Below are 20645 nucleotides of genomic sequence, written 5' to 3' on the forward strand. Positions count from 1 at the left end.
ATCAGATCACGGTGAGGCAGAGGAGGATGAGGCAGAATTATAGGAACACAAATACACAAGGAAAAGAGTACAAAATATAAGAGAGATGTTTTTGAAAGGCACGAGAGACAGAGAAGGCGAAAAATGGATAGAAGTGAGGGGAGAATATGCATAAAACTCATCCTACAGGATAACATTCAAAGCAAGGTCACAATGTAAGGTTAAAGAGATAGTAAAAGTGCATTTTCTGTCATCCCTTACTCTCCCTTCACTTGTTCCTAACCTGTCTGTATTTTTTTCTTCTGTTAAACTGACAAAAAATATATATTTAGAAGATAGCTGAAAATGGGCGGTACGGTGGTGCAGTGGGCAGCACTATTACCTTACAGCAAGAAGGTTGCTGGATTGAGCCTCGGCTGGGTCAGTTTGCGTTTATGTGTGGAGGTTGCATGTTCTCCCTGTGTTAACGTGGGTTTCCTCCAGGAGCTCCGGTTTCACCCACAAGTCCAAAACATGTGGTATAGGTGAACTGGGTAAGCTAAATTGGCCGTAGTGTATGTGTGTGAATGAGTTTGTATGGATGGTTCCCAGGGATAGGTTGCAGAAGGCTGCGTAAAACATATAATAAGTTGGTGGTTCATTCCACTGTGGTGATTCCAGATTATTAAAGGGACTAAGCCGAAAAGAAAATTTTTGGGCCCTATCACACACTCGCCGCAATAAGGTGCAAGATGTGTTTCCACGACGTGTTGCTATTGTCAGACCAGCGCAACCTTAATTTTCCCATGTTCCGCAACGTTGTTTAAATAGCAAATCCATTTGCGCCACTTTGTGGACTCATGGGTGTTTTGGTCTAGAAAAAAGGTGTGTTAAGGCGCATTGTTGGCGGGTTGCTATATTGAGGAACTAAACTAGACTGCAATAGACCAGCTGAGATCTGAGGTCCAGCGCAGAGTGCGTTAGTTGTGCGCCACGCTTAAACATTGCTTAAAACACGCAGGATGTACAGCAATACACAAATATCTTTACAAATAAACAAAAAATTAAAGGAATAAATCATTACAAAAATTATTATTTTTTACATAAATATAAAAACCACTGCCTTCATGCCTTCTTCACCTCGGGGGCTTTTTTCAGTTTATTCACAACAACTGGCTTTTGTATAATGTTATTATTATTAGTAGTAGTAGTATTTATTATATGCATTTATATTTGTTTTATTAAAAACAAGCTTAGATTTGTCCACCTGTCAAGTTTTGGGCCATATGGAGCATAGGACGTGTCTTTGGATATACTCCGTTTTTTATTATTGTTTATTTATTCGTTTGCTGGAAATTAGAACTGAATTTAGAAATAGTTTTAGCATATTTTTTCATCCTTAAAATAGCAAAAGGGGATTCAGACACGCCCTTAATGCTTTTGCGCCATGTGCTTTAGACTTTGCCCCTAGATCATTAAAATAGAGCCCAATGAATAAATGAAAATAGCTGAAAAACTGTAACTATCGACGTTCATTAATTCATTCATTCTCTTTTTGGCTTAGTTCCTTTATTAATCAAGAGTCACCACAGCGGAATAAACCACCACCACTGATGTTTATACTGTAGTAAGAAAAACAAAATACTATGGAAGTCAATGGATACAGGATCTCAGCTTTCTTCATTTACATTTAAATTCAATAAGAAGAGGCAATACACACAATAAGTGCTAATTAATCAAAGAAACTTTATATTCTCAGAGAATTAAGTGATAGAGTTGGGGGGGGGGGGTATTTTTTTAGAGAAGAATGTTTCCACAAGTGGTTTGTCAAGCCCACTCACCTCTGTGTTTTCAAATTTTTCAGAATATCTTTTGTGTTTAACAGACAACAGCAGAGAAGGTCTGCTCCAAATGCAGAAGAAAATGTTTAGACTTTTATTGAAGATTACCAAAACAAACTTTTTTTTCAGTGGATTACTTGCATGAATTAATTGTTCACCTAAAGAACAACATTGTGCGCAACCAACATAAACCTTGTAAATTTTGATTTCACATAAACTTAAAAGTAGTATTCATTGACGCAGTGCTGCTTTGTTTACAGCAGTAACCTAGGAAGCACTTCTGTATATCACTGCTGTTCATAAGCACCACCTGCTGGCTCATACAGCTCATCTGCAGTTTCTTTCAGATGTTTTATGCAGTTGCTAATCATCTTAGAAAATCGAACCATTTTGTATTAAAAACTACTTATGCTGCATCTTTGTTTATATCGTTATTAAAATGTGGTAGTTGGCTCTAATTTTAAACGTAAAGAGCAAAGCTCTTACGCTGTTTATATGAAAAGACTAATCTTGTGTAACTTATTTGAATAGGGCTTTTTTTTTTTAATTCTATTCATTTTTGTTATATTTCAACATAATAAATGGCAGCACGGTGGCTCAGTGGTTAGCACTGTCACCTCAGAGCAAGAAGGTCACTGGTTCAACACCCAACTGGACCAGTTGGCACTTCTGTGTGGAGTTTGCATGTTCTCCCTGTGTTCACGTGGGTTTCCTCCAGGTGCCCCGGTTTCCCCCACAGTCCAAAGACATGAACTATAGGTGAATTTAATAAAATAAATTGTCTGTAGTGAATGAGTGTGTGTGAATGAGTGTGTATGGGTGTTTCTCAGTACTGGGTTGCAGCTGGAAAGGGCATTCGCTGTATAAAACATATGCCAGAATAGTTGGCGGTTCATTCCTGATAGATAAAGGACTAAGCCGAAGGAAAATGAATGAATGTTACAAATAAACTTGCAGTAACAGAATAATAACTGAACACATTTTCATTTACTAAATAATCGTGAGACAATCCAATCATTAAATCAAAGTTGTGTTCAATATGTAAAACCTCTTGGTCAACAAGGCTGGAATGCACTTATAACACAGTACTAACTTGACCATGTCATTCTCAGCTTTGCTATAGCTGAATCAAGCCTCACACAGGCCTTGACTGCCAGTTTGCAATACGCCGATCATATTGTTGAGCCCTAAAGGTGTTTGAGGGAAAAAAGTGTGTTAAAACAGAGGAAAACAAATACAAGAAAGAGACAGAAACTGCAATACCCCACCGCAAAACCAACATGCAGGCCCTCTTTATAGCAAGTATGATCTGCTAGTCATATTAAATGCACACACAGATAAGCAGAGGGACCTCACAGTCCTAATTCTTCTCCTCTGCTTCGTTTCCCCTTCCTCCTCTCACCCCCCTCCTTCAGTTTCTTGTATAGCTGCAGGCTAATTGGTGCGATTTTAGATAATTATTATTAAAACCAGAGCAGCGTGGGCGCTTTGGCATATAATTCCCTTGGGGGGGAAGGGGTCCGCTTACACTGAGAGCGCCAATCAAGACCCGGCATCACGGAAAGCAGTTCCTTTGTTTTGCTCTGTGCTGCTGGAGCGTGTTATAAGAGGGAGACAGACGGGAGCTCAAACACAATATTACACTTCAAAACAAACACAAATGCAAAATGGATGCGATGTACACACAATAGCACCACACACACACTGACTATATTACAGACAGACGCTCGGTCATCTGCTTCACGGTAATGCAGATCAGCTCTCCAGGTTTCTTAGTGTCCAGGAACTTCAAAGCTCCCCCCAACCCACCCCCTTCAGTGTCTACAAAATCTCCCAAACACATACAGATGTGCAGGTTGCATACAGGTTTATATGGGTCTGATGTGAGACGTCCATAAACAACTTTTTTTAAAAAGTGAAAATGAGAGTGATAATTACGGTTAATTAACGGATATTTCTTTACACGACTGTCCGAATTTGTTCCCAAGTCATCATATTGTTTTTTTTTTTCATTCTCATTGGTTTTAAGCTCAAAAATGTAAATATCATAAATATGATTTTATGTATGAGTTTCCTTGGAGACAAATTTAAAAAGCAAAAAAAGTTGTACATAAAGTACTCGTATGACGAGATCTCGCAACATTAAATCGTGACGAGATTTCTCATTGAGGCGAAAAGTTGTCTCATGAGTTGTGTTGTTATAATGGAGCATGAGGGTGAATTTAGCACTAAAGATTGGAGGCAGGATTTGATTTGAGCCACAAACCTGGCAACCCAGGTGGGGCTCAGGAGTTGTGCGTGTGATGTAACTGTTTTTTTGTTTTGTTTTTGTTTTTTTACCGAGTTCAGTGGCTGCCACGTCCAACAGAGGCTACAACTGCAGCCACACATATTAACCATGCTTCATATCCATGTGATAGAATAGCACTTGAGATATGCTTAGTCATAATCATTGTAAACACAACTGGAATTAAGACATGTGGAGTATTCCTATTTCAGTGGCATTATTGTAGAGCTAAGTGTAGAGTAAAGACCGTAATCAAACTATTACCATCATGTAGGTCTTTTAGCCGCATTTTGCTTCATCATCACCGAACACATGTTTATGCTGTCAGTGTGCAGCATCAAATAATATTAAAACAACTCAGAGCTCAGAGTTTGTGATGGGGGCATGAATGAAAGTAAAAGAACTAAAAAATTAAAATCTAATTTTATAAAATTAAATCTAAAAAAACATGAATTACATGAATTTTAAATTGAATTTGTGGAAATGAGTGTGATTCCTTATGTGAAATTGTACAGGGGAGAAGACAGTCAGTAGAGTTTATAACTAAATATTTAGCAGTGTTTGCATGTCCTAAAAATAGAAAAATAGAAGTAAATAAAATAGAAATAAAAAAAACATTCATTACAATTTTCTTTAAAAAGCACCTAAATTGTTGTTGCAATTGTTTTGCAGTTTGTGATTTTTTTCAGTTGAATAAAAATCCATTTTCTATTCATATATTAGCAAATATTTTACTAACATTTAAAATTCTATAAAAAATATCATTTTCCATTCACATAGGTTATTAGCAAAATATTTAGCAGTGTTTGCATGCCCTTTACTGTATAGAATTGATTAAAATAGAAGTTTTTTAACATTCATTACAAGTTGATTTAAAAAAGTAACTAAATAGTTAATAAAATAGCTAATAAAAGACTATATTCCAGTTATATATTCATCATGAAAGATTTCATAAATAGTGTAAAAATATTGTCTTGTCTCGTTCTCATAAACCCAATCTCGTGTCTTGTCTTGTCTCATGGAGTAAGCATCTCATCACACCCCTAAAAAGAACTAGTGTAGTCTGTCCTAGATTATAAGTGTACAGTCAGCATTTCCTTCTACTTCATGTAAACACAATAGCCAAATGACATTAAAGCTCAACTTAATTTTTAATATTTAGTAATTAGACAGTATTTACCCACACCTATTTGCAGTATTTCATTTCTATAATGATTAACCAAATAATTATTCATTCATTCATTTTCTTTTAGGCTTAGTCCCTTTATTAATCAAGGGTCGCCACAGCGCAATGAACCGTCAATTTATCCAGCATAGGTTACTTCGTAGCCAGCCGGAACCCAGCACTGGGAAACACCCATACACTCTTGCATTCACACACACTACAGCCAATTTAGCTTATTCAATTCACCTCTAGTGCATTACTTTGGAGAAGACATGTAAACTCCACACAGAAATGCCAACTGACCCAGCTGGGGCTGATCCAGCGACCTTCTTGCTGTGAAGTGACAGCGCTACCCACTGCACCACCATGTCACCCCAACTAATTAATTTTATTATTTTTTTAGCCTTTATTCTCTGTGCATCCATGGAATGAATGAATAAATGCAAATAATAAACAGAAAAATGAACAGACCGGCCACAATTTGAGAGGAAATAAAAAGACAGCATAATAAAAATACAAAAAAATATTAAAATAATCATTTATTACTTGTTTTATGAAAATTCATTTAGTAAGTTTTTTCGATGAGCAAAAAAAAAAACAATAAATAATTCTCATGTTGTGCACAAGGACCTGATCAGATAACATGAAATCCAATCGGGAAGTTGTATATAGTCTAGCTAGCCACAGAAGTTCAAATATTTTAATGCATCTGCAGCCCAAATCAAATAGGAATTTTTTGTATATGCATATAAACAAAACTCCACACAGCGCCCACACTACTCTCCAATGGAAATGAATGATATCTGCTCATTTGTTATGATCCAAAATGACAGTTTGACTGTGTGAATGTTTCCTTAATTACCTAGAAATCCCTGCTTGAGGTGAAATGAATATGAATAATTATACTGAGCGAAAAACAGCTCATACTAAGCTATACCTAAGCCATGCATGATGTTAGAGCAGGTACTGTATTCAGACACACAGACTGAACAAGAGCCCATGGGCATAGGGTCCTCCTCAAAACACCAGACTCTTCTTACTCTTCCTCTCTGGACATGAATCATTCATGAGAACATGTAAATACGTTATCTGCTGCATGCATTAATGATCACAGGGAGACTGAGTGTCTTTCAGCTCCCATAATTAATAAAACATGTAGACTACGAAGACCGACACTCTTCAGTTTTTTCCAAGCGCACACATACTGAGAGTGTGTCTATTAAGTCAATGCGTGTGCGAGCGGGTCAATAGAGACATCAATGCAGTTCAGCGCTTCTAAAACTGTAAGGGTGATCAACAAGTGTGTTTGATAAATAGATAACTTGTGAAAAGTTAATTATATTTGGGGGGAAAAGCACATTGAATTAATCAGCTAATTAATTTGACTGAATAATTAAGTCAATTAAGAAAGGAAAGCTGTCTGGCGAAATACTGAAAGGCAAAAGTGAGTGAATTTAAAGATATCCTGTATTTTCCAGAAAATAATTTGCTATATAAATGATTATTTTTGTGCCCTGTTTTTCATATTTCATATTTGTGTGCTTGCTTGACATTAATTGCATTGAAATTGATATGGAAAAGACATTTCAGATTAGGTCTCTACAATAAACAGCTACACATAAACAAATACTTTTTTTTCTAATAAATATATAAATGACCAGATGGCAATGTCTTTTATGTTGTGAATAGTTGCGAATAAATATCTTTAACTGAGCTTTCATTGACTGCATTTAAAATGATTATTCCCAGCAGGCACAAGACGTTAACATTGTGTCAGATTGACGTTGTACTCCAACATGGGGACATTGCATTTTGTTTAGAAATAAAAATCGGGTTGACGTCAGAATCCAACGTCAGACTGACATAAATGTCCAACCTAAAACCAACCAATTATCGTCTATTAACCAATTATGTCAATTATACGTCTAAGGATATTACAGCTTGACGTTGTGTGGTCATTACCAATATGACGTCTATCAGACGTTGGATTTTGGTTGCAATACTTGACGAATAAATGTCAGTATTTGACGTCAATATGACATTGGGCTTTGGTCACTTTCCAACACAACCTAAAACCAATTAAACGACATTTGACGTCATTAGTGGACGTCAAAATAACATTGATGTTGAATTTTGGTCACCTGATGTCAAGCTAAATCTAATCTAATATTAAAACCTCTTATGATGTTGTGTGCCTGTTGGGTTTGATTATTATGATTTTGTTAGAATTAGTAAAAATGAACAAGTTAACAAAATAAAGTACATTTTTCCACTAGACCACTACACTGTGGAATTAATTAAAAAAATAAATAAAAAAAATTATATATATATATATATATATATATATATATATATATATATATATATATATATATATATATATATATATATATATATATATATTCACACTTTTATCAGACATTGGATTTTGGTTGCATACCTTATGAATAAATGTCAGTTTTTGATGTCAATATGACGTTGATTTAAGATGTTGGCTCGACATTGGATTTTGGTCACTTTCCAGCACAACCTAAAATCAACCAAATGTCAACATCATTTGACATCATTACTGGACGTCAAAATAACGTTGTATTTAGATGCTGGCTAGACATTGAATTTTGTTCACCTGACATCACAACCTAAATCTAACCTAATATTAACGTTTTATGACTGCTGGGTTTGATCATTATGCTGATTTTGTCAGATTTAGTAAAAATTAACAAGTTAACAAAATAAAGTTAATTTTGCAACTGGACCACTACACTGTGAAATAAAAAATGAAAGTATTGATTATAATTTCTTAAATGAAGTAACACACCAAGCCTTTATTTTGACAGGTTGTTAAATAAAAGATGCTTGTTTTTATTTACATACATGTAAGTCATGATTTCAAGTAGGGGGATGCCAAGCTTCAGTCATTATGTTATATATATATAATGTGTATGTGTGTGTGTATGTGTGTTTTCTTACATTTTTATGTATCATGCAGCCCTATTGTTTTAACTAAACAAACAAACAAAAAACATACAATATATTCTAAATTTAAAATGCAGTGAATTAACAGTACTTGAAACTGAGGGCAATTTTTAGCATCTTTTACAACTGTATGTAAAAGTTAAGATACCCAAGAGACCAGATCTTTTTTAATTTCAAAAGTGAACAAATTGTTATTTAAGTGAGTTGGAGCATACTATTTTAAGTGTATTTCTACATTAATAAGTCACATTTAAATAACTATACACTACACCATTATTCTCAATGCACATACATTGTCCATACTCTCTCTCATCCATCTCATTTAGTTTCCTTCTTACGTGTTTTTTTTTTCCTCCTCTATTTTCATTTCTCTCTCCACACACACACACGCACACACACAGCACAGGCTCTGCGGGCCCAGTGACAGCTCTGCCTTGTCAGGTCTTTTCTCCACAGAGTTTAAGTCGCCCAGGCAGCCTGTCAATCAAAATGCCAGAGAGATGACAGCTTCTCCCATTCGCTATCGTGTTGCCGCGACGACAGGGTGACCTTTCATTGCCTCAGCAGCTGCTAGGCATCTTTCTCTCATCACATCGAGAGCGAGAAAAAGGGAAAAAAGGAGAGATGAAGGGGAAAAAGGAAGGAGTAAGAGAAAGAAAAAATAAAAACAGCAGAGGTTCATTCTTCTGTGCTAGTCGCACGCTACTTCACAAACCAGAATATCTACCTAGTCAACAGAATCAGACTCTTAGAAAGATAGCATACTAGGTTTTGAAACAGTCAGAAAGTCAAGTTAAAATGATTAGACTTAGGCCTGTTTACACCTGCTATTAAAAGGATAGTTCATCCTAAAATGTCAGAATCATTTTAGTTTTTTGTTTTTTTTTCTACTAAACACAAAGTTGTATTTTGATTAATGTTGGTAACCAAACAGTTCATGATCCCACTGAATTGCACAGTATTATTTCCAATACCATAGAATCAATGGGCAGAGTAAATGGGGTGAGTAAAGTAGGGCTTGGCGATACTGTAAAAATATGTGATATTGTTTAGAATTGTGATAACTATATTACATTCTAACATTTCTCTAGAAAAATGCTAAATTGATTAGCTATATTTTAAAACAATTCAATTATTTAATGATATTAAAATGAACAGGTTACAAAAAATTTTCAGATCCAATTCAGACTAAAAAAACGTGTCAAGGTACAAACATTTAGCCTTTAAAACATTTTGAACGTCAATGATTGGCTGTTGTCATTTTGCTTGTCTCGATTCCCACCATAAGTATTTATCTTCAGCTCTGGATTCACCTTTTGACCACTCCAGTCAATAGTGGAACAGCAACTACTGGGGAGGTGGGGATAAAGATCTGATTGGCCCATCTGATTGGTCAAACTTAGATAAACAACCAATTCATAAAATAAATGTAATTTATCATACGCATACTGCATATCCTAGGTTCACGATAATAATAATTGAGGGAAATATTGTGTACCTTATTAACTTCTATTAACTCTCATGTAGTTGAACACACCACCTATTCTCTGTTTACTGACTGACATTTCCAATAGGATAAACTGTTGTTAAAGCAATCTAACCAGGTTTAAAATTTAAATAAGTTTAGTTTGAAGCAACAGAATGAACCTCCAATTACTCTAGCAAATGTTTTATGGAGTGGATGCCCTTCCAGCCGCAGCCCAGCACAGGGAAACACCCAAACACTCTCACATTCACTCATTCATTCTGCTGTGGTGACCCCTGATAAATCAGGAACTAAGTTAAAGACTAGTGAGTGAGTGAATGAGTGAGTAGTTTGAGGCAAAAAAATGAACATAATTCAAATTGAAACCCACAGTGAATAGCTTAGTTTTGTGACTATCAGAGCAGGAATGAAAGTTGTTGCTCTCCAAATTGTTTTCCTTTGTCTCCTTATGCATTCAAATAGTACTGAAAATGTATCTGCATGTTCATTCAATAATTTTCTTTTTGGCTTAGTCCCATTATTAATCTGGGGTCACCACAGCGGAATGAACCGCCAACTTATCCAGCACATGTTTTATGCAGCGGATGCCCATACAGCTGCAACCCAACACTGGGAAACACCCACACACTTTTGCACACATCCACATACACTATGGTCAATTTAGCTTATTCAATTCACCTGTACCACATGTCTGTGGACTGTGGGGGAAACTGGAGCACCCGGAGGAAACCCACGCGAGCACGGGGGGAACATGCAAACTCCACACAGAAATGCCAACTGACTCAGCCGGGCCTCAAACCAGTGACCTTCTTGCAGTGAGGCGAATGTGCTACCCACTTTGCCACCATGCTGCCTGTATCTGCATGTTCAAGTAAGTTATTTTGACTATAAAAGCAAAACAAGTGCTCAAACTAGAAGCGCTGGCACTGTACTCTCTACTGTACTCCTTATACTGTAGCTGCTCAGCACAAGAGTGCTAGCTACAGAGCACTTTGGATGGGAGAAAGCAGTGCAGCAGGTGTTTTCTACATGTTTTTTGGCAAGACATGTGAATGGCCCCTTAAACACCAGCCACAAATGGAAATGTCTCACTTGTCTACTTTCGATCTGATCGACCGAAACACATCTTGATACCAGGTGTAAACTTGGCCTAAAAGTACACTCTTTGTGCTACGAATAACCATCTTTACACCACTTGTGTGTGTTTCATATATTAATCATTTATTTAAACTAGTTTTTTAAATGATTCAGGCAAACTGTTCATCAGCTGTTCATCAACTTAAATGATTCAGGCAAACTGTTCATCAACTTTTGGGAGAAGAAAAGTGAGGCAGGTAAAATATTGAACTAACTAAAGTAAATCAACACCCAAATTTACACATTCAACAAACAAATTGTGTGCGTGTAAACAAAGATATTTAGATTATTGTTTTCAAATCACAATAAAACGTGAATTTTGCGACAAAATAAACCTTAATTCAGATATAAAGCAAGCTTGATGACTACTTCTGGGTCAAATTGATCCTTTTCAGACATGAAATTCGAAAAAATATGTCTGAAATTTGAAACGAATGTCTACAATTTCTGAAACAAGGCAAAAGTGAGTGGAAAAACAGTGGAGAAGCACTTTGTGTAAAGAACAACTGTAAAATAAACAAAAACACACACATTCTGAAGACATGAACATGAAACATGACTGTAATGTAAATCAGTGTGTGTTTTTCCATGCATGGTGCGGGTGAAAGTGTGTCATATTTCCGAAATACACACACACACACACACACACACACACTGGAGGACAGCAGCATCTGGAGGCTGAGGAAGCATCACAGCACACAGGCTGCCCGCTTGCCATGCTCAGAGAGTGGGGGAAAAAAGCGGGAGGAAATCTGTTTCCTGTCATTCCCCATCTTGTCAGTCTTGGTACAGACATCTTGCATCCCCTCCACCAGCTGTTTGCTGCTCACTCACACAGATGGCTGCTTCTCTTTGATACAAACTCTCTCTCTCTCTCTCTCTCTGTTCAACTCTCCCTTCATCTCTTCATCTGACACCAACTTTCCTAAAGAGTTGGAGAATGCAATCTTCCACGAAAACACATTACTGATAGAACAAAACGAGCTCAAAAATAAAGATAGCCTGAGGCCAGTGGGTGCCAGATAAAGATTACGCTTTGTCAGTTGCAGGAATGATTTCTGAAAAATTTTAAAGAAAAAAGACGAGTGTGTAGAATTTCATTATATTGTAAAGAAGTGCTGTAAGGCACTGTGAACTAAAACAAACTCAATTAGTATATGACATATAAAAAGAAAGTTTCTCATTCTACTACTTTTCCATGGTAGTGAAATACAGCAACTGAATTTGACATGTATAATACGTTTGACACTGAGTACGTTTACGTGGACACAAATTAAACTCAATTAATCTGTATTGTTACCATCACTCTAAACTGATCCATTTCAGAGAGCAAATTAAAGCAAAAATCTATTTAATTTAGTCATTTTTAACACTCAAATCAAATAACATTTTCAGAAGCACAGGGTGTGGCCTATAAAAGCAAGCCACCACCCGGACAGACAGCATAACCATTAGAAGCAGACCACCCATATGGATAAAACCAGTCGAACACGGCTTCCATCAACAGCAGAGCAATGAACTGTTCGCAGAGCTGGGGTAGAATAAAAGCAGCCCATAATCACTAAAATTATCTCTGCATGCTTCTCTGTGAGAGCCGTTTACAATTCGCCATTTTCCAGTCCGCAACTAAAACAACAAAAGCATTCTGATGCAATTAAAGCAAAACACACCGCTGTGCACAGCCCATGAGAAATTCAAAATATCTTATTTTCCCTGTTTGTTTTTAAACTTGTTTAAAAGAAGGTGGATTGTTCCAGTCCTCTATTTGGCATTCTCTATAGCCCACACATGTCAGAAGGGGGTAAATCAGTGGCCTTCTGGTCAACAGGGCTGAACTGTGGCTCTAGAGTTACTCTGCTTTTAGAACAACGCTTGGATGCTTTCCATTATTCAAACATCTTTGATCTCGACAGCGGTGAAAGAGCAGAGCAGAGCGTGTATATATGTGCAGGGGATGAGGTGCAATCCTGCTCTGGGAAAAAACACTTTCAGGTAGATTAACTCTTACTTTAAGATAATTAAGATCTTCAGGGTTACTAGAAACTTTTAGGCAGCTGCGTTGGAGCTGGATGGTGCCAAATTGTGTAATTTCTGTGGGCAGGATTGAATACACATTGTTATTAATAGTCATGCAATGAGCATTTTTCATTTAAATGTAACTCTACATATGGATGTTTTTGATGTCTTTATTGGAAAACAAACTGTAGAAAGGAAGAAGAAAATTTCTTTTTGCATTGCATGCAACATTTAATACTGTATGACACAGGTGACACACTTTTCTTCTCCATATGCACCAGATACCTTCTTATAAGCAGCCATTATTCTTGGAAAAGATTATGCAATTCTGAGTGTGCTCCACTTAGGCGAGTGGGCTTGACAAACCACTTGTGAAACACACTTTTTCATTTCAGTATGACTGAAAAAATAATATATGTTAAAAAAAACTTTTTTGCAAAACGATTTGTCATTGTATTTCTATACACTCTCTGGCCACTTTATTAGGTACACCTTACTTGTGCGGGGTAGGACCACCTTTTGCCTTCAGAACTGCCTTAATCCGTTGTGGCATAGATTCAACAAAGTACTGGAAATATTCCTTTGAGAGTTTGGTCTATATTGACATGAAAGCATCACGTAGTTGCTGCAGATTTGTCCGCTGCACATCCATGATGCGAATCTCCCGCCTGGATTGAGATCTGGTGACTGTGGAGGCCATTTGAGTACAGTGAACTCATTGTGATATTTAGGAAACCAGTCTGAGATGCTTAGAGTTTTATGACATGGTGTGTTATCCTGCTGAAAGTAGACATCAGAAGATATGTACACTGTGGTCATAAAGGGATGAACATGGTCAGCAACAGAACTCAGGTAGGCTGTGGCATTTACACAATGCTCAATTGGTACTAACGGACCCAAAGTGTGCCAAGAAAATATCCCCCACACTGTTACACCACCACCACCACCACCAGTCTGAACCGTTGCAAAAATACAAGGCAAAATGGATCCATGCTTTCATGTTGTTGACGCCAAATTCTGACCCTACCATCTAAATGTCCAGAAATCGAGACTCAACAGACCAGGCAATGTTTTTCCCATCTTCTATTGTCCAATTTTGGTGAGCCTGTGCGAATTGTAGCCTGTTTCTTGTTCTTAGCTGACAGGAGTGGTACCCGGTGAGGTCTTCTGCTGCTGTAACCCATCTGCCTCAAGGTTTGACGTGTTGTGCGTTCAGAGATGCTCTTCTGCATACCTCAGTTGTAATAAGTGGCAAACATACCCTTTTCAAAGTCACTTAAATCACCTTTCTTCCCCATTCTGATGCTCAGTTTGAACTGCAGCAGATCGTCTTGACCATGTCTACATGCCTAAATGCATTGCGTTGCTGCCATGTGATTGACTGATTAGAAATTTGCATTAACGAGCAGTTAAACAGGTGTACCTGTACTGCTAGTGTACTGCTGCTCTCTGATGATTTAACTTTTTATTTTTACCCTCACCTGTAAGCCTCTTTGAATAAAAGCATATTCTAAATGATTTTAGAGTTTATTTTAGTGTGTCCTTGTTACATAGGTTACACACACTTACTATAATAACAATAAATTATCACATAACAAACCCTAAACCTAACCCTAACCCAATAAAAGTTTAAATGCATTATAAACGCATTAAATTGTGACATGAAAAACTTCTTTTGAAAATGTATTATTAAAATGCACGAACCCACTTTATATTAAGTGTCCTTAACTACTTTGTACTTGCATTAAAAAATAAATACAATGTACTTACTGTGTTCATAATGTATTTGAGAACACTTGTGGTCCTCTTGAGTTGGGATAGGGGTAGGGTTATGGACAGGTTTGGAGGTATGGACAGGTTTAAGGGTGGGTTAAGGTGTAAGGGATCGTCAACAGTGTATTTACAAATGTAATTACAGAGGTTAATTACAGATGTAATTACATACAGGTATTTAATCAAGCATAAGTGCACAGTAAATCCATGTATTTACATGATAATTACATTGTAACTAATTATTAATTTCAGTGTAAGTACATATTAGTTAAGGCCACTTAATATAAAGTGGGACCAAATGCACTTACACAAAATGTGACATTATTAAGCAATATATGAAAATACAAAAGGTTTTTGGCAATTGACATTAAAAACTATGAACATACTGATTACTTTTTACATTTTTTAAATGGTATATATAAAGACAATATATGTTTATAGCAAACTTACATTGCAGTAGAATGGGAAATGTAAGGTTCTTTTATGGTTTTGATTTTGATTTTAAATGACAAACAAACCATCAATCCTTGCTCAAAAATTGATTGGATGTCATTTTTTTTTCCCTACGCACCTATTGTTTCTTTAGGTGTGCTGGGTTTTAACTGATTGACAGATTTGAACGACACAATCAGTTTTTATTTTAGTTTTAAAATGAGTAAAAAATCTATTGTTTTAATGATTTTAATGATTTTTTAATGATTATTTTTTTTTTAATTATGATAAAATAAATACAAATACAAATTGGACTAAACTGACTAGACTTCCTTGACTAAATTACAAACTAAACACCAATATATACCTTAACATTATTCTTTTTAAAATAAATAATTATTATTAGAACTAAACAGTGCACAAATGTTGATGATTTTCATGAAATCAGAAAGAAAGAAAATCTTCATCTGAAAGCACAGTTCAATATGAGCTCCCTCTAACACACCGAACCCTCACATCTCTGCTCAATTAGTAGTTGAGCGCTCTGCTAGCCACATTTCTCAGTTCATCTCTCTCAGTCCTCATGCACTGCTCTGTTAATCAGGTGTGAAGTGAATATTTTTACTCCTCACCCTGGCGCTCGTTTCATGGCCTGAATCAAAAGCGTTCTCTCAATCTCTACTTTCACACACCAGGGAGCAGCGCAGTCAGACTGTCATCTGCTCTCCTGTCCAGAGTCTGAACCTCATTTCTGCCTGTCTGTCTAGCACTCGCACACACACTGAGTTATGAGTACTGGTAGGTGCCGTGTTAAATTATAGCAGTTCACATGTCACAGGAGGACACTTGGGCATTAGAATGAGAGGAGCAGAGGAAAGACAAGAGCTGCTGAGGCCTGGGTGAATGACAGGGTCTTGAACAGAGCAATATGGGACTGACACTATCAGATAAAATGGACAGCACATTTACAGTATTTTCCTCTGACAGACTCACCCTGGCCATGTTTTTACATTTTACAGATGATAGCAAATACAGAACATCTACTGTTAATTGCACCTATATAGATTAATAACAATACTATAATTTGCAAATGTCAAGTTTACATTCATTAACACAAACAAAGCAAAAAAAGAATTGTTTACTACTATACTTACTATAGATTTAGTAAAGTATTTACAGGCTTTAGTCATATTTTTTTATTCATTGTCTGATTGTAGCCAAGTGGAATGGATCACCGTGTTTAGATCACGTTGCCAATCAAATAAGAGAACATCTAAGTAAATAGTTGAACAAAAGAATTAAATTTGAACAAATGTTGACCAAAATGATAAATACATTAACTTAAATATATTTTTTTAGCCTTTAAGTCAAATGTTGGTGATCAAATAAAGGAATGTTTTAGTAAATAGCAGAACAGAAGAACTAAATTATCTTTCTAAAATAAAAATATAACACTTTTACAGTGTTATAACAACAATAACAACATATTATTATTATTATTCACATCAAAATCAATACGAAAATGATATATTGCCAATATATCAATCTAATGTATGGGTGAATGGAAACATGTTTTATTCTGGGGTGAACTGAAATGAAAATTCTGGCTGAAACTAAAAATTCTGGATGCACTGAAACTAAATATTCTTTGTAATAATTATTTGTTTTGTTATTAAATAGTATAAAGTAATTTTGTAAGACTTCACTTTTTTTGTGAAGTACTGAAGAAAAACACAAACCAATAAATAACCACATTTTATTGATGAGTCGAGAGGCGTAATTTTACCAGCAATGCAATGACAGCAAAGTAGCACTATTACAAGCGGCAGAAACAGGTATACTACATAGAAATGTTCTTGTCTTTTTTGGTGAGCATTTGTGTCTCATGGGTACATGATCAAAATATCGACAAATCAGAATATTAAGTTATATTGAACTTTGACTGGTGCACATGCAAGCTACTTGATGGTGCACTCCGCTACTCTTGCGATTTGGTCAGGACAGCAACAGTCCTCCCCTTGCACAGCACAAGCCATTTAAATGAATGCGTTTCATAGTGCAGTGCTTTCTGTGTCTGGTGTGAAAGCCGCTTCACATCAAACAACAACTAAAGGAGAGTAAAACCAGCAAACCCTTTCGGTCATTTATGTAACCCACCAGTCCTACTGCACCCAACCCTGTCTGAGCTGAGATTGAAAGGGTGATTCTTTGCATGGGAGTCCGTTGCTCTAACAAGAAGGCTACAGGCCATGGCCTCTGGCATCTGTCGCTGGAGCACCTTTGGATGTCAGAGGATTGAGGTTTACCTGCATAGCACTTCACTAGCTGGCCTGTGTTACACTTACCCCCTAAACCTCACTCCTATCCTGGACGAGCCCCCAAGGGTACCCACTGGACTCATTGCACCCTACATGGTCTGAGCTGGGATCAAACTGGTGATACTTTGAATAGAAGTTGGTTGCACTAACAGGGAGGCTAAAGACCACATACTCACAAATAAACAAAAATTACTGACTCCATTAAATTCCTTTCATATTTGCAGAAAATAAAAAGCAGAAATATACCTCCCAGAACAATCAGAAAGAAGAGTGACTTCCTGTCCTAGTTCTTCATCTTCTAGGTTGCCCCCAATGGAATTGAAGCAGCAAGCGTTTGTGTAACATCTGAGCTCTTTAACCACTAGCCGTCATCCCCTGTCTGCCCTTCAGCACTGTGTAATGCATCAGGTCTGTGGCTAACTGGATCGAGTTCATATTTCACAGTGGACATGTGACCTATGATAAGGTTTTGCAATCTACGCAACTATACGACCTTATGGTACAACTCCCCAACAAAACTGACCTATAGATGGATGTCTTTCACAACAACCCTTAAGATATCTGACAAAACAACCAAACATCACATCTTATTACTCACATCTCTCCCTTTCTATCTCCCTCTCTGAAGAATAGAATATCACTCTGCATTAAAATTTAACACCGCTGACAGGACAAGACGGGGCCATGACCTCATTCAGACACACATGTTTACGTACACATCTCCGTGATGGCCTCCATTTTTCTATCAAATGACACAAATATTTATAATGTCAAACCAGCTTGTTCATGTATTCCCCACACCGGGCACATGCAATTCAGCAGTTCTAAAGAAACCGTAAAATGTCTTAGAATAAAAATTTAAACCGTGGCCCTTAGTGGCAAAGTCAAGCTTGATTAAATATGCAATGCTTCAAAATGCCGGCATGACTATTTCAAAATGCATGAGAAGGATTTCAGACCATCACACACACATATTCAGCTATCCATATCCCACCATCAGGTTATCAACAGATCAATGGCAGGTTTCAGATTACAGACAGAATCAGATTCAACACCAAACCGAATACCGAAGTTCAAGAGGAAAAGAGACACTATAGTGACTCACCTTCTCGTTATATTTGAACTTGACATAGAACCAGCTGGACTTAATCATGGTGTCGTCTGTCGGCCCGGAGGTGTAGTGTGCCTGCAGGCAACGGGACAGGTCAGACGGGGCAAGAGGTCCAGTGTCAGTGCACAACGCCAGAGGATGGAGATCTGAATGCAGACGGTCTTCTCCACCAGAGCTCAATCTCTCTGTCTGCTTATGCGTCTTTCAGTCTCGTTCTCTACCTCACTCTCCCTCCCTCTCGCTTTGCATTCTCTCTCTCTTTCTCTCTCCCTCTTTCTGGTTCTCTTGGCAGAAAGTCAGCACAGCGCTTCAAATAAGCTTCAGCTTGTGTTCATCGGCGATGGCACATGCCAGAAAGCCAGAGGATATCCAGCTTCTTTCACTGCCTCTCTCTCTCTATGCGTCCCACAATCTGTTTTCTGTCCTTTACGGCTTTATGACAGCTTGACAATGCTCGAAAAAAAATGTATAAGACTAAAAGTCTGGGATGATTCATTGGGTTACTTTACTGCTGTGCTTCTGTAAATCTGCTGCTGTGCTTCTTTTCCAGTCGGTGTGTTTTCTTTTTCCTGTGATTCTCATCACACTCTCACAATCTCTCATCTCCTATCTGACTGTCTCTCTATCTGCAGACAGTTTTCACTGACGTATCGCTTTGATCATACAATTTTGATGGAAATAAAGATCTGGATGAAAATCTGTGAATCAAAATCTAATTAGAATGCATAGAAATGTAAACGTCAAATGAAAAAGGTCTAATCCACACGTACACGTTTATTTTAACAGGTTTCCCAAAAAAAAAAACAACAACTCAGTCTTCATGAAGACACTAAAACACACTGCGATGCATGTTAAGGGCACACCAAACCAACAGGCGGTGATAATGACACTTTTATGCTGGGTTCAGACCAAATGGAGAATAAAGTATTTTCGTCAGTAAACTGGATATTAGTCAAAGCAAATGTGAGAACAAAGGTGGATAACTGTCCCACGGTGTGAACAACGCGTATTACACAATGCTTTTGCCGTGAATGTGTGAAATTAAGGAGGGCGTGGTGGCGCAGTGGGTAGTACTGTCGCCTCACAGCAAGATGGTCGCTGGTTCGAGCCTCAGCTGGGTTCAGTTGGCATTTCTATGAGGAGTTTGCTAGTTCTCGCCGTGTTCGCGTGGGTTTCCTCTGGGTGCTCCGGTCCAAAGACATGCGCTATAGGTGAATTGGTAAAGCTAAATTGTCCGTAGTGTATGTGTGTGAATGAGATGTATGGGCGTTGGCCAATCAGAAATGAGAAAACAGTGCACCGCTGACATCATGAGCTGACATCATAGATTGTAGTGTCACACTATACAGTACCAGGCATTTCATAAAATCTTCATCCTGACCAGAGTTTTCAGAGTTTGATTTCAGCAAGTGATACTCTGTTTTCATGTGGACAAACAGTGAAACCGTCAAGAAAAGAAGTGTGGTTTTGAAAATACCCATGTCGTATGGACAGGGACTAAGAAACTTTCTAGGGCTCTAATCAAGTGTGTTAACACATATCCACATTTTCAGTGATGTAGCCAAAAATTGGCAAGTTTTTCCCTTCCATTTTAAAAAACATTTTCAAAAAGATCGCATGTACACATCCACAAAAAATGATGAAAAACACGATATTACATATGATAGGTCAGTATTTGATGCTGTCATGTTGTCAGTCATCAGTACCTTTAAGGAAGTGATGATGGCTCGGTGTTGGTGTGTATGTATTACTTGCTGTGTGTGTATATGATCCATCTCTGCTGTTGATTGTAATGTGAATTAAATCCTCTCTTTGTGATGAAGCATTAGCAAACACTTGAGCAAAAACTCAATGACTCAATGGGGTGTTTACACTAAAACAACAGCGGCAGGGTTTTTCATGCATTTTATTAGATTTATGAATTTTTAGTCTCAAAAATGCTGTTTTCCATGTTTGACTGAAAAGACTCACTCACTCGCTCAATCACTTTCCTTCTGCTTATTCCGTTTTATCAGGACAGACACTAAATGTTGCTCCTGATGTGCCCACCCTCATTGAGCAATTTCTCCATGAGCAATCATACAGGTGTGTATTTACAGTATCTGCACCTGTGCTTTGCTACTTGGCACTCCAAGGTGTTCATGT

General features: G+C 37.3%; 1 protein-coding gene across 6 annotated transcripts in view; it reads right to left on the reverse strand.

Annotated features, from left to right (window-relative positions):
- auts2a (activator of transcription and developmental regulator AUTS2 a) overlaps positions 1-20645 on the reverse strand; it is a 568280-nt gene that overhangs the window by 380494 nt on the left and 167141 nt on the right. Inside the window, exon 1 of one of the 6 annotated variants that reach the window (XM_056466222.1) lies at positions 18495-18697. The exons of the other annotated variants lie outside the window; for them this stretch is intronic. Coding sequence (XP_056322197.1) covers positions 18495-18542 — 48 coding nt within the window. The 5' untranslated portion in view covers positions 18543-18697. Of the gene's footprint in view, positions 1-18494; positions 18698-20645 lie in introns of those variants that run through there. 6 annotated transcript variants of the gene reach the window in all.

This window comes from Danio aesculapii, chromosome 10 (genome assembly GCF_903798145.1).
Source record: "Danio aesculapii chromosome 10, fDanAes4.1, whole genome shotgun sequence".
NCBI classification, from domain to species: Eukaryota; Metazoa; Chordata; class Actinopteri; order Cypriniformes; family Danionidae; genus Danio; species Danio aesculapii.